Genomic DNA, 13899 nt, shown 5'->3' with positions numbered 1-13899 from the left:
ATGATACTAAAATCGGGTGTGTGATTGATAATAAGAAGAAAGCTGCGAACTGCAGGAAGATATCAATTGGTCAGGTGGGCAGAGCAGTGGCAAATGGAATTTAATCCAGAGAAGTGTGAGGTAATTCATTTGGGGAGGGCTAACAAGGAAAGGGAATACGCATTAAATGGTAGGACACTGAGAAGTGTAGAGGAACAACGGGGCCTTGGAGTGCATGTCCACAGATCCCTAAAAGTAACAGGCCAGGTAGATAAGGTGGTGAAGAAGGCATACGGAATGCTTGCCTTTATTAGCCGAGGCATAGAATACAAGAGCAGAGGGATTGTGCTTGAACTATATAAAACACTGGTTAGGCCATAGCTGGAGTACTGCGTGCAGTTCTGGACATCGCATTACAGGAAGGATGTGATTGCACTGGAGAGGGTACAGAGAAGATGTTACCTGGAGTGGAGAATCTTAGCTATGAGGACAGATTGGATAGGCTGGATTTGTTTTCCTTGGAACAGAGGAGGCTGAGGGGAGACCTCATTAAGGTATATAAAATTATGAGGGGCCTAGATATAGTGGCTAGAAAGGGCTTATTTCCCTTAGAGGGGTCAACAACCAGTGGGCATAAATTTAAAGTCATTGGTAGAAGCTTTAAAGGGGATTTGAGTGGAACATTCTTCACCCAGAGGGTGGTGGAGGTCTGGAACTCACTGCCTGAAAGGGTGGTAGAGGCAGAAATCCTCACCACATTTAAAAAGTACTTGGATGTGCACCTGAAGTGCTTTAACCTGTTGGGTTATGGACCTAGAGCTGGAAAGTGGGATTAGGTTGGATAGCCTCTTGTTGGCCAGCATGGACACAATGGGCCAAAATGGCTTCCTTCTGTGCTGTAAACTTCTATGATTCTATGACTACAAAGCTGATCTTGAGAAAACCTGAGTAAGATTTCCTCAGCCCTTGCAGGGCTGATAATTGCTATGACTACAGACAATATCCTTTTTACTCTACTGTCAAAAATTTAATGAGATTCAACATACAATATATCCTGATGTAATTCAAGAATCTGGACACCTGAGATAAGAAGATGCAGACTCGAAGTACAATACAATGGCTTTTGTAGCTTTTTGCGATAAAATCATGCACTTACAAATAAATGGCAGTAAACGTTAGTTATCCTGTCTGGGTGAACTCATTGCAAAATTGCATGACATCATTTGCATGACATCACGCAGACAATTGTGACAATCTGAAATAATTTTTGATGAGAGGCTGCAATTAGAACCCTGGCGTATTTAAATGTACAGAAATGCTTAGTTGTGATTTTAAGGTTATCCTTTAGATCTATGGGCAAAATTCTTTTTGCAGGGAAATTTTCCTTTGTTAGGCAAATACAGGGACTATATTAAGAAACATCAGCACAAAGCATATGGGGTTTCTTAGTGTGGGGTGTGTTAGGAAAAGATTATTGCCAAGATACAGTTGCAAGAGGCAAGACAATTGAGTAATATCATCACACGGTCTGCGATTCTCATAAGAAATAAGAGCAGGAATCGGCTATAATGCGCATTCACAGTCTTCTGGGGTAGAGAATTCCAAAGATTCACAACCCTCTAAGTGATTACATTTCTCCTTATCTCAGTCCTAAATGGCTGAGCCCTTATCCTGAAACTATGTCCCCTAGTTCTAGACGCTCCAACCAGCGGAAACAACCCTGTCGAGTCCCCTCAAAATCTTGCATGTTTCAATGAGATTACCTCTCATTCTTCTAAACTCCAGAGAATATAGACCCGTTCTATTCGAGATCTCCTCATAGGTCAACCCTCTCATCCCATGAATCTAGTGAACCTTCGTTACACCCACTCTACGGCAAGTATATCCTTCCTTAAGTACGGAGATCAAAGCTGTGCACAATACTCTAGGTGTAGTCTCACCAAAGCCCTGTACAATTGCAGCAAGACTTCCTTACTCTTATACTCCAGCCCCTTGCAATAAAAGACAACATACCATTTGCCTTCCTAATTGCTTCTGTGCCTGCATGTTAACTGTCTGTGCTTCACCCAAATCCCTCTGCATACCAACATTTAAAAGTTTCTCTCCATTTAAAAATATTCTGTTCTTCTATTCTTCCTACCAAAGTGAATAACTTCACATTTCCCCAAGTTATACTCCATCTTACACCTTATTGGCCAATCACTTAACCTGTCTATATCCTTTTGCAAGTTCTTTGTATCCTCCTCACAGCCTACTTTCTCACCTAGCTTTGTATTGTCAGCAAAATTGGACTCAGTCCCTTCATCTAAGTCATGAATATAGATTGTAAATAGCTGAGCCCCCAGCACCAATCCTTGCGGCACCCTACTAGTTACAACCTGCCACCCTCAAAATGACCATTTTATTCCTACACTTTGTTTTCTGTCCTCCAATTAATCCTCTTTCCATGCTAATATATTACTCCCCAACCCCCTGACCCTTTATCATGTGACACCTTATCGGATGCCTTTTGACAAGTCTGATCGATTTGTCAAACACAATTTATTTTTCATAAAACCAAGTTGACTCTGCCTTTTTCTAAATGTCCTGTTACCATTTCCTTCATAATGGATTCCAGCATTTCCCCGACAACTGATATTAGGCTAACTGGCCAGTAGTTCCCTGTTTTCTCTCTTCTCTCCTTTATTGAATAGCAGTATTACATTTGTAACCTCCAATCCACTATCTGTACCTTCCAATCGACCATTCCAGAATCTAGGGAATTTTGGAAGATCACAACCAATGCTTCCATTATCTCTGCAGTCACCTCTCTTAGAACCCTAGGATATAGGCCATCAAGTCCAAGAGACTTGTCAGCTTTTAGTCCCATTTTTCTCCAATATTTTTGCTTTACTAATGTTAATTACTTTTAAGTTCCTCATTCCCATTAGATCTTTAGTTCCTCACTATTTGTGGTACAGGTATTTTTTGGTGTCTTCTACTTTGAAGACAGATAAAAAACTATTTATTTAACGTCTCTGCCATTTCTTTATTTACCATTATAATTTCTCCTGTATCAGTCTCTAAGGGACTCGGCCTCCAAGGGACCCACATTTACTTTCACTACTCTCTTCCTTTTTACATAACTATAGAAGCTTTTACAATCTGTTTATATATTTCTTGCTAGTTTACATTCATATTCTATTTTCTCCCTGTTTATCAATTTTTTGGTCATCCTTTGCTGGTTTCTAAAACTCTTCCAATCCTCAGGCTTACTACTCTTCTTGGCAACATTATAAGCCTCTTCTTTTAATCGAATACTATCATTAACCTCTTTAGTTAGCCACGGGTGGATCACCTTTCCCATGGAGATTTTATTCCTCAATGGAATGTATATTTCTGTTGAGAATTAGAAAATATTTATTTAAATGTTTGCCAGTGCTTATCTACCATCATACCTTTTAATCTAATTCCCCAGTCTACCTTAGCCAACTCGCCCTTTATACCTGTGTAAGTGGCTCCTTTTAAGTATAATATTCTAGTTTTGGGTTTAAGTACGTCACTCTCGAACTCAATATGAAATTCTATCATATTATGATCACTGTTCCCCAGAGGATCCCATACTATAAATTTACTAAGTAACCCAGTCTCATTACATAAGACAAGCTCTAAAATAACACCTTCCTTGGTTGGTTCTATGATGTATTGTTCTAGGAAACTGTCTCAAATGTATTCCATGAACATGTCCACCAAACTACTTGTGCCAATTTGATTTGTCCAGGCCGTATGAAGATTGAAGTCTCCCACAATTATTGCATTAATCTCCTGAAACAAGAAGTTCCTGCCTCCCTTTCATCTACTTCCTTTTGTATCGGGATTATTCAGAAGACCCAGACAGTGGTCAGGCTTGACTTGTGACACATAAATCTCAGATTTAGAGCAGCATTTATTGCCTGGAGAGAGAAAGCGAGAGATGGCGTAAACAAGCAGGGTTTATTTCTTCCGTTATTGACCATTCCCACATCTTATAATCCTGTAGTTCTAACTGAAAAATAGTTTACTTAGTGTCAGGATCAGTATTATCACCCATTAAAATAACGAGTTCTGGCGATCATAACTATTTATTCCTTCCTCAGTCTCTGTCACCCAAATTGCACAGTTCTTGTGGCACCAATTGTAACCTATCATTTGCTGCTGGTGGGAAATTCAGTTGGTGAACAGCTAGTTATACAAGTTCACAAAGGCCTCTGGGAAGCCAGACCTTTGGTCAGACAGCTAAGATTGCATTAGAACTTGATTCTTGTGCGAAATGTCATACCCATTGCAACTTCTGATTTATTTGAGTCCATTACTACATCCTGTTCTTGTATCAATAGGCACAATTGTGAGCTTCATATTTCAATAGCAGGTCTGCCTCATGTTCTTTGGTAGTCCCAGCAAGGTAAGACAGCAATTAGAACTTCATAACATTTCTCAAAGTTGTATTTGACTTTCATTTATCTCAGGAGCTAGCGATGCCAATATTATAAACACCACTAAGTTGTTCCACTGAAAGGAACCGTGTTTTGATATTCACAAGACTTTTATCAGGTATGATGAATTTCCTGCTTGTTATTCTCTTGGGTGTCAGGACCCAACTAGGAAAGCAAGTCCTGACTTGTGGTGCAGCACCCACAAAGACTGCTTTGACACTATTTGCAAGGTAGCTACTTAACGCAGCAGATCTGACCATTCAGTGCAGTTGGATCATCATAGTTTTCCTCTTCCAGTGTTGTACTACTTTTGGTCCTGTCTTCTATGTGCCGGCAGAACAAATGAGAATGTCAAAGTTTTCTTGTGGTATCTACACTATCTGTTACGTTCTTTGGTCTAAGGGTTAAGCTGTGATTCAGAACAAAATCCTTGTATGCAATAGCGTTTGGCAAGAGCATCTGATCCACGTCCACAGATTGATGTGAATCCTTGAAAAGGACTATCCCAGATGTTGTCCCACCCCCCCTCAATCCCCCTCCTCCAATGGAATACAGAGTATTAACTTGTGCACAGAGATTGAACTATATTTTAAGAACGAGAAAAGATGTATCAAATACCTGCAGTAGGTAAATAGTATTTTGTTTTGTTCTTGTTAAATATTTTTTTTCTGGGGTAATTTTGCCACTCTCCTGGGTTACTTGATTTGCACTTAGTAGAGCAACAGACCCTCCTTATTATCGGTAGGTTCCTTATTATGCAGTGCTTACTCAATAAGGGGAAGCCTATTTAGCAACATGGCCAAAAACTGCCAAAACATGAACCTAGTAGTTGAGTTTAAGTCAATGTTGACAGACATCTGAACCCAAGCTTTCTGAATAACATACTGATAGTTGTACAGCTGGATTGATCCAAACTTAATTTGACAAATGACTTCCATTTGCTTTATGTTTCTGAACTAACAATAAGACAATCATTTTCTCTGTCAGCTTTCTGCAGCTGAGTCCCAGGAGGGTGAACAGAATGGCCTTACGAATAGAGTTGATGAGGGAGTGGATGAATTTTTTACGAAGAAGATAACACGAATGGATTCGAAGTAAGTTTTTATATTTAAGTTGCATCGATTGATATGAGACCAATGAGAATTGAAAGTAATGGATTAAAATTTTAAATGGATTACATAGGATATACAGCACAAAAACAGGCCATTCAGCCCAATCAGTTCATATGCTCCACTCGAGCCTCCTTCCGTCTTTCATCTTCTATTCCCTTCTCCCTCATTTGCTTATCTAACCGCCCCTTAAATGCATCCATACTATTTGCTTCAACCACTCCCTGTGATAGAGAGTTCCCCATTCTCACCACTCTTTGGGTAAAGAAGTTTCTCCTGAATTCCCTATTGGATTTCTTGGTGACTATCTTATATTGATGGCCTCTAGTTATGCTTTTCCCCACAAGTGGAAACATTCTTTCTGTATCTACTTTATCAAAATTCTTTTATATTTTTAAAGACCTCTATTAGGTCACCCCTCAGCCTTCCCTTTTCAAGAGAAAGGAGATCCAGCCTGTTGATCTTTTCCTGATAGATGTACCCTTGCATTCCTGGTATCATCCTTGTAAATATTCTCTGCATCCTCTCCAGTGCCTCTGTATCCTTTTTATAATATGGTGACCAGAATTGCACACAGTACTCCAAATATGGTCTAACTAAGGTTTGATTCAAGTTTAGCATAACTTCACTATGTTTCAATTCAATCCCTCTAGAAATAAACCCTTGTGCTTGGTTTCCTTTTTTATGGCCTTGTTAACCTGTGTCGATACTTTTAGTGATTTGTGTTTTTGTACTCGAACCCTTTGCTCCTCTATCCCATTTAGATTCTTATTTTCCAAGTAACATGTGACCTCCCTACTTTTCTTTCCAAAGTGTAATACCTCAGATTTATCTATATTGAATTTCATTTGCCAATTACATGCGCATTCTGCAAGTTTATTAATATCTTCCTACAATTTGTTGCAGTTCTCCTCAGTATTGGCTATCTCCCCTCCAATTTGGTGTCATCTGCAAATTTAGAAATTGTGTTTTTGATTCCAAAGTCTAAATCGTTAATATAAGTTGTGAACAACAGTGGTCCCAACACTGATCCTTGTGGAACACCACTTCCTACTTTCTGTCACTCTGAATAGCGACCCTTTTCCCTACTCTCTGCTTTCTGTCTTGAAGCCAGCTAGCTATCCATTCTGCTACTTGTCCCCTGACTCTGCATTCCCTGACCTTATTCATTAGTTGAAGGCCATTAAACATTATTTGTCACATTTTCATTCCCAACTTGATGATTATAAATTCTAAATCTGATCAAAGAAACATGTCTGAACCATTCAGTCCTGAGGAAGGGCCTTAGACTGAAATATTGACTGACTGACTTTTGTTTCTCTGTGGAGTATTTCCAGCTTTTGCTGTCTATTTTTCCTAACTTGACAGCTATGCTAGTAGTTGTCACAGCTAATACCACATGACAGTCATCATGACACCAAATGTTGTACCAGTTAATGCTGAACCGTGCAACGGAATTTGGATGGTTACCTTTTTATTCATTGGTCCCACAAATAATTGACTTTAGCCATTCCCCAAAATGTTAGTCAAATTGCCAACCGTGGTCCATCCTTTCAAAGCCTTTTAAAAGGAGGTTCCAGCTCAGTCTCCTGAAAGATCTTATTTTGAATTTATCTAGCCCCCTAGTGAGAGGTTGCTCAAATTGCAGCACAGCTGGTGCTGGAACTGATCAAAGCACCCTTTTGTCATCAGATGTCAGCATTAATAACTGCAAACCTAAGCTTTTCCTTGAAGATGTTAGTTATCAAAAGGTGAAGAAGATCACGCTCCCTATCTGTTGGTCTAGCTTGTCTTTTATTTCATGACTACAACACCTGCACTAAATAACCAAGATCTGAGGGAGTAAATACTCCTTTTTTGTTTAGAATTCAAATAGGTCTGTGTTAAGCCATCACTCATATTTCCCAAATATTCTGGCAAAGTTTCACATGTTACAGGAAATAATGCTGAAGATCTTCCATGCCCCCATTGCCTCTTCCCTGGAAAGGAAGTATTCTTCTGTTGAATGTAGGTCTTTGGCCTTATATTTACATAGAATACATCATAATCTCCAATTGTTCTTTTAGTTTAGTTACAAAACTTAAAGTTAATTCATTAGTCAAAAAGATCAGCAAAGTTGGGATGTGTATAATGTCTATTTTTAGATTATCCTTTAGCTGATTGGGCACTAGTAGAAAAAGATGAGATTGTTTCTTGAGCCAATATGAAAACATGGCACTCTGCAAAGCAGCTACTTGGAATAACTTTCCTGCTTTTACCAAACACTTGGACTGGAATTCTGAGGAGGAGGACGGGAGGGGATCTCTGAGGTGGTCGGGAAGCTCGGGTTTCCCGCAGACTCTGCTAACTTTAAAGCAGGGCCTGATTTGCGAGGCCTCGGCTTGCTGCCAGCAACCAGCCAGATTGAGAGGCTGGCTGGCTGGCGACGGGCGGGTAGGCCTGCGGCCGCACTGCTGAAAGAGTAAGGGTTCGCATGGTGGCTCGGCCGTTAAATAAATGGATCGCAGAGGTGGTTTAGTGATTTGGGGGTCAGGCCGAGTAGTTAATGGGTCGGGGGGAGGGGGGAGGTGGTGGGTAGAGGATCGAGGGCTGGGCCTATAAATGGAATGGGGGGAGGGGTTACATAGAGGATCCGTGGTTGGGCTGGGCCACTGAGTGGATCTGGCCGAGGTTCGGGGGGGGTGTGGCAAGAGAGAGGGGGTGATTGGAGGGAGGTGGGGGTGAGGGGGGGGCAGAGAGAGATCATGGCAGGCCAACAGAGGCTCGTGGCCAGTCTCTGCATCATTGCTTGGAGGGGGGCTGGGGGTGGGGGTGATTGCCTGTCTCTGTCTCTGATCACGGGGGGTTTTAGGAAGGACCCTGGATCCAGCAGTCCTCTCCTTGCTGGAAACTGCCGGGTTTTACGAATTATGTGAAACTTGTCCACATGCAGTTTAAAAACAGAATGGAGATTAAAAAAGAGTCTTCCAGCCTCATAATATTTAAATTGTCGTTCCGCCCCCTGGGAGCCTGTTGGTTGCCCGACCCCATCTGCCTCTGTTAAAACCAGAAGTGGGCAAGTTGGAGGTGGGATCAGGTTGGGGGTCCCATTTTTAACAATTTAACTACCGCCACGCTCTAAACACACCCATTTTTTAAGGTTAAAATTCCCCCCTTGGTATCTTGATCTGATAGTTTGATTTGACTGGAATTTTGACTGTCTGCTATTGTTAATTGAAGGGCTTCCAACCTTCAGTTCTATAATACTTAAGTATTATTCCTCTGCATGTGAAGTTTGAATTAAGTGAATATTAGATTACATACCGGATGCATGGTCTTTGTCATTCTGTGACCATAATTCCACCTCCACATAGGAATCCCTCATCTCTTCCTGTTTCTCTGTTCCCATTCTTACCTGATGCTGTTTGTCATCCATTATTTTTGTTTAAACTTGCTAACTACTGCAACCTGCAGTCAAGAACTCTTCGAAATCACTCTGGTATAACTCCAGAATGGGGAAGTGGGGAAGACGGCATAATAAAGTTGTTTTTTTCCCCCATATCTGAAGTATTCATTTGCATCTGAAAACTGCATATTGGCTCAAGACACAGCAACTTACCCTAGTGGTTCTTGGCCAGTTGCAGAATAATATTAGACCCCAACTGAAGGTAGCACAGGGCTACTAGCTAATAAAGTATGCAATAACTGCTCTTCACAATTCTAATTATATTCTAATCCTCTCCATGACTAAATTACAACATCGTTCTAAGATGCCTATTTCATTGGTGCTAGCATCAGCTAATTCCAGTGTGTGGACGAATGAAGTTGGAAAATTAATATTTTGTTCTGTGGCACCCACCCCCATCAAAAGCCACAATAGATACAGGTGAACACTCTATAGACCATGACTGTGCTGACAGTTATAGATCTGATGTTTATAAAAGTCAAGATGAAAATGCAAAATAACTATTAGAATTTGTAATATAGAGCAATTCACCCAACTGTTTATAAGAACATAAGAAATAGGAACAGGAGTAGGCCATGCTGCCCCTCGAGCCTGCTCCGCCATTTAATACGATCATGGCTGATCCGATCATTGCCTTAGCTCCACTTCCCTGCCCCCTCCCCATAACTCCTTATCCCTTTACCGTTTAAGAAACTGTCTATTTCTGTCTTAAATTTATTCAATGTCCCAGCTTCCACAGGTCTCTGAGGCAGCGAATTCCACAGATTTACAACCCTCTGAGAGAAGAAATTCCTCCTCGTCTCTGCTTTAAATGGGCGGCCCCATATTCTAAGATCATGCCCTCTAGTTCTAGTCACCCCCATCAGTGGAAACATCCTCTCTGCATCCCCCTCATTATACGTTTTGATAAGATCACCTCTCATTCTCCTGAATTCCAATGAGTAGAGGCCCAACCTACTCAACATTTCCTCATAAGTTAACCACCTCATCCCCGGAATCAACCGAGTGAACCTTCTCTGAACTGCCTCCAAAGCAATTATATCCTTTCGTAAATATGGAAACCAAATTGCACGCAGTATTCCAGGTGTGACCTCACCAATACCTTGTATAGCTGTAGCAAGACTTCCCTGCTTTTATACTCCATCCCCTTTGCAATAAAGGCCAAGATACCATTGGCCTTCCTGATCACTTGCTGTACCTGCATACCATCCTTTTGTGTTTCATGCACAAGTACCCCCAGGTCCCATTGTACTGCAGCACTTGGCAATCTTTCTCCATTTAAATTATAATTTACTCATTGATTTTTTTCTGTCAAAGTGCATGACCTCTCACTTTCCAACATTCTACTCCATCTGCCAAATTTTTGCCCGCTCACTTAGCCTGTCTATGTCCTTTTGCAGGTTTTTTTATGTCCTCCTCACACATTGCTTTTCCTCCCATCTTTGTATCGTCAGCAAACTTGGCTACGTTACACTCAGTCTCTTCTTCCAAGTCATTAATGTAGATTGTAAATAGTTGGGGTCCCAGCACTGATCCCTGCGGCACCCCACTAGTTACTGGCTGCCAACCAGAGAATGAACCATTTATCCCGACTCTCTGTTCTCTATTAGTTAGCCAATCCTTTATCCATGCTAATATATTACACCCAACCCCATGAACTTTTATCTTGTGCAGTAACCTTTTATGTGGTATCTTGTCACATGCCTTCTGGAAGTCCAAATACACCACATCCACTAGTGTTCCCCTTTATCTACCCTGTTCATTACATCCTCAAAGAACTCCAGCAAATTTGTCAAACATGACTTCCCCTTCATAAATCCATGCCAACTCTGCCTGACTGAATTTTGCTTATCCAAATGTCCTGCTACTGCTTCTTTAATAATGAACTCCAACATTTTCCCAACCACAGATGTTAGGCTAACTGGTCTATAATTTCCTGCTTTTTGTCTGCCTCCTTTTTTAAGTATCAGTTGTTCACCCTCTCCGCTTTCAAAACTACTGTGACCAGATATTTTACAAATAACGCAGTCTGTTTTAGTGCGTAAAATTGGAATTAGAATATTTCAGTATTTCATTTTCTGATAAATTTATATATTTTAAATGCCACATACAGTGATGTTGAAGAATTTTAAATAAATGTATGACAGGAAACTACTGAACACGTTATATTGACTCAAACCAACCAAAACAACTTATGTGGCTTTTTCAAGTTCTCGAGCCTTTATTGGGTTACTTTTCCGCGTTCTCTCGAGGTAATTAGACACACATTCCGCAGATTAATGGGGTTGGTAGGAGATATCCTTCTAGTTTCCTAAAAAGTGGCTAGAAGGTAGGCAAATATACACAGATATGAACCTATGTCTTAACACTCTCAGTGTTACTTACTGATCCATCAGTGATTTGGGTCACCAGATCACCTGTTTTGAGTTTTTTTCCCTAGGTTCAGTGTGTTTGAAAAATCTTTTTATGTACAATTCTTCTTTTAAAATTCATGTTTTAGGCGACTTTCGTTAAGGAGTTCAGAGCCCCTGGATTCTGGTGATTCGGATGACAAAAAGAGGAAGGACTCCAAAAAAACTAGTTTCCTAAACTTAATCAAATCGCGGTCCAGCAAAACTGAACGGCCGCAGACTGTGATTGTTCCAGAGGAGCCATCATCCCCCAAAGGTGTTATGAAAAGCCCAGCCACAGACCTAACTAGGAAGGATTCTAAGCAGGCGGAACAAAATGGCAGCGCAGAACACTCTGAGGAGCACAAAATACCCGATTCTGTGGATGCACTATTCGAGGATTCTGGGAAGGCAGAGAAATTGGACAGTAAAAGCAGCCCACAAGGTGGCCGTTGGTATGGAGTGCAAGTTATGGGCAGCGGACTCCTGGCAGAGTTTAAGGCTAAACAGGAAAAGCGGGCAGCTGTACAAAAGGTAATTAAAAATATATCCCATCATTTCTAACCAGTTTTGACGTGTGCATTGGCATCCACTGTGAGACACGTACATTTCTTTTAATAAGCAGTCAGTACTTGCTGAGGTCAAAGTTATATGCCTCTTGCCAGAAATTCCATTAAAAACGATATTAATTTCTGGCTCCAGATCTCTTAAGAGAAGCAGTGTAAGTATCCTCCACACAAAAATGCATTAGATAGAAATAAATATGCTCTACCCTTGTTCCACATAATTTTGGAGGTAAAGCAGTTAGAGCACTATACATTGATGAAGCTATTCATTACCAACAGAGGTTACTGATTTTATAACTACAAATGAATTGACTCCTGAGTGATTTAGAAGAGCAAATCACGAGGGACACTGAAAATGGTACAATTTTCAACAACACCTATTTAAAAAGTGAGCTATCTGCTTGAGCCTTGCAAGACTTCTGCAGATGAGTAAATGACTTATGCTGCTATCCTCAGGCTGGGGAGTTAGTGACAAGGGGCCATCAATTGAAAATCCTCACGGGCAGTAACAGAAGAGGTTGAAACTAATGTCTTTACGTAGAGAGTTGTTGGTATATGGAATGCTTTGCCTCAGGGAATAGTTGAGGTAGAAACCATTGTATCTTTGAAGCAAAGAGATCAACATTTGAAGCAAGGGAAGGTGCAGTGCTATTGGGAGGCAGCCTGACAGTGGATTTCTTTTAGATTGCTCTAGCAAACAGCCAGCACTGCCACAATTGATCAAATGCCTTTTTTCAGTGCTGTAAATATCAGGGAGCCAGAATTGCTCACCGCCTGAAACGAGACGCACCGACTGTTTTTTATGTGTTCCGGCCGCCCCATGCATTGGGGCAGGCTCACCATTCAGCAGTTCGAGGGGTTTTTTTCCAGAGGGGCGGAAGTGGCTTCATAATGGGGCAGAAGTGGGGCCGGGGCGGAGTAGCCGTCAATAGCGGGACGGACGTGGGGGTGGGGTGGAGCATCCGAGGCCATCAATCATCGGTGCCGCTCTGATGACATTATCAAGCTGGCGCATCATGATGTCTCTCCACTTCAGTAAAAGGGGAGAGCCGCCGTGAATTCTGCAGCCACTTTAGTGGCAAACACTGGGCCACCAGGGAGGGTTTCAGCCAGACCAGCAGCCCGGTACACGAGGGATTGCCAGGCTGCCTGTTGGCGGCCCTGCCGAACCCGCGGGTGTAATTGTCGAACCGACCTGGCAGTCAGCCGACAAAAAAAATAACATGGCCGCGGCAGTGCGCCCTCCCCTTTAAGGACAGCCTTGCCACAGAGAGTGTACCGACACCAAAAGCTGTCCGGGGCACCGATCAGTGACGGGTCCGCTACGCGGAGCAATACCGAAAAAGGGGCAATTTTGCAAGGGGGTCACCACTGGTCGGTAAGGCCGCAGCAGCAAAACGGGCGGAGCGGTCCCAAGCACCGCTCCAAAAGTAAAGGAGGGCAATTTCCAAAATGATAGCCCCTCCGCAGAGAGTCGGCGGCCATTCCGCGTTACTCCATGGCCGCCACTTTCAGATGACCAGAGGCCTTATCGTAAGGAGCAATTTCCTTAGGACCTGCAGTCCTACGTTCTGGAAGAATGCAGGTGCAAAGTTCAAATCATGTTTAGTGTTGCTCTGTAGACAAATGAACTTTTGGTGATATTGCTCGTGTCTGGAGCAATAACAAAAGATTGGACTTAGTAAGTGTTGTGTATCTATAAAGCATGCACTCCCATGTTCCGCCACCAGGGAGCTCACTCCCTGAAGTCCCAAGGGATCCCAGCATCCCTTGGGAGCACTGTATATAAGCCAGCCCCTAAGGCCTGTTCCTCACTCTGGAGTGTCTTATTAAAGACTGAGGTCACTGTCACTTTAACCTCCCTGTGTGCAGCCTCATTTGTGTTAGGAACACAATAATCGGCAGTCCTTCGGAATTGAGGAAGACTTGCTTCCACTCCCAAAGTGAGTTCTTTGGTGG

General features: G+C 42.0%; 1 protein-coding gene across 5 annotated transcripts in view; it reads left to right on the top strand.

The window, feature by feature from the left end:
- Positions 1-13899, top strand: part of LOC139264358 (F-actin-uncapping protein LRRC16A-like) — a 554868-nt gene that overhangs the window by 503173 nt on the left and 37796 nt on the right. For 4 of the 5 annotated variants that reach the window (XM_070880668.1, XM_070880667.1, XM_070880666.1 and 1 more), the window contains 2 exons: positions 5418-5524; positions 11485-11908. The exons of the other annotated variant lie outside the window; for it this stretch is intronic. In XM_070880668.1, coding sequence (XP_070736769.1) covers positions 5418-5524; positions 11485-11908 — 531 coding nt within the window. The remainder of the gene's footprint in view (positions 1-5417; positions 5525-11484; positions 11909-13899) is intronic. 5 annotated transcript variants of the gene reach the window in all.

The sequence above is a fragment of the Pristiophorus japonicus genome, chromosome 5 (genome assembly GCF_044704955.1).
Source record: "Pristiophorus japonicus isolate sPriJap1 chromosome 5, sPriJap1.hap1, whole genome shotgun sequence".
Taxonomy (NCBI): domain Eukaryota; kingdom Metazoa; phylum Chordata; class Chondrichthyes; family Pristiophoridae; genus Pristiophorus; species Pristiophorus japonicus.
Note: the sequence above shows the minus strand (reverse complement) of the source record. Positions and strands in the feature narration are given on the sequence as shown.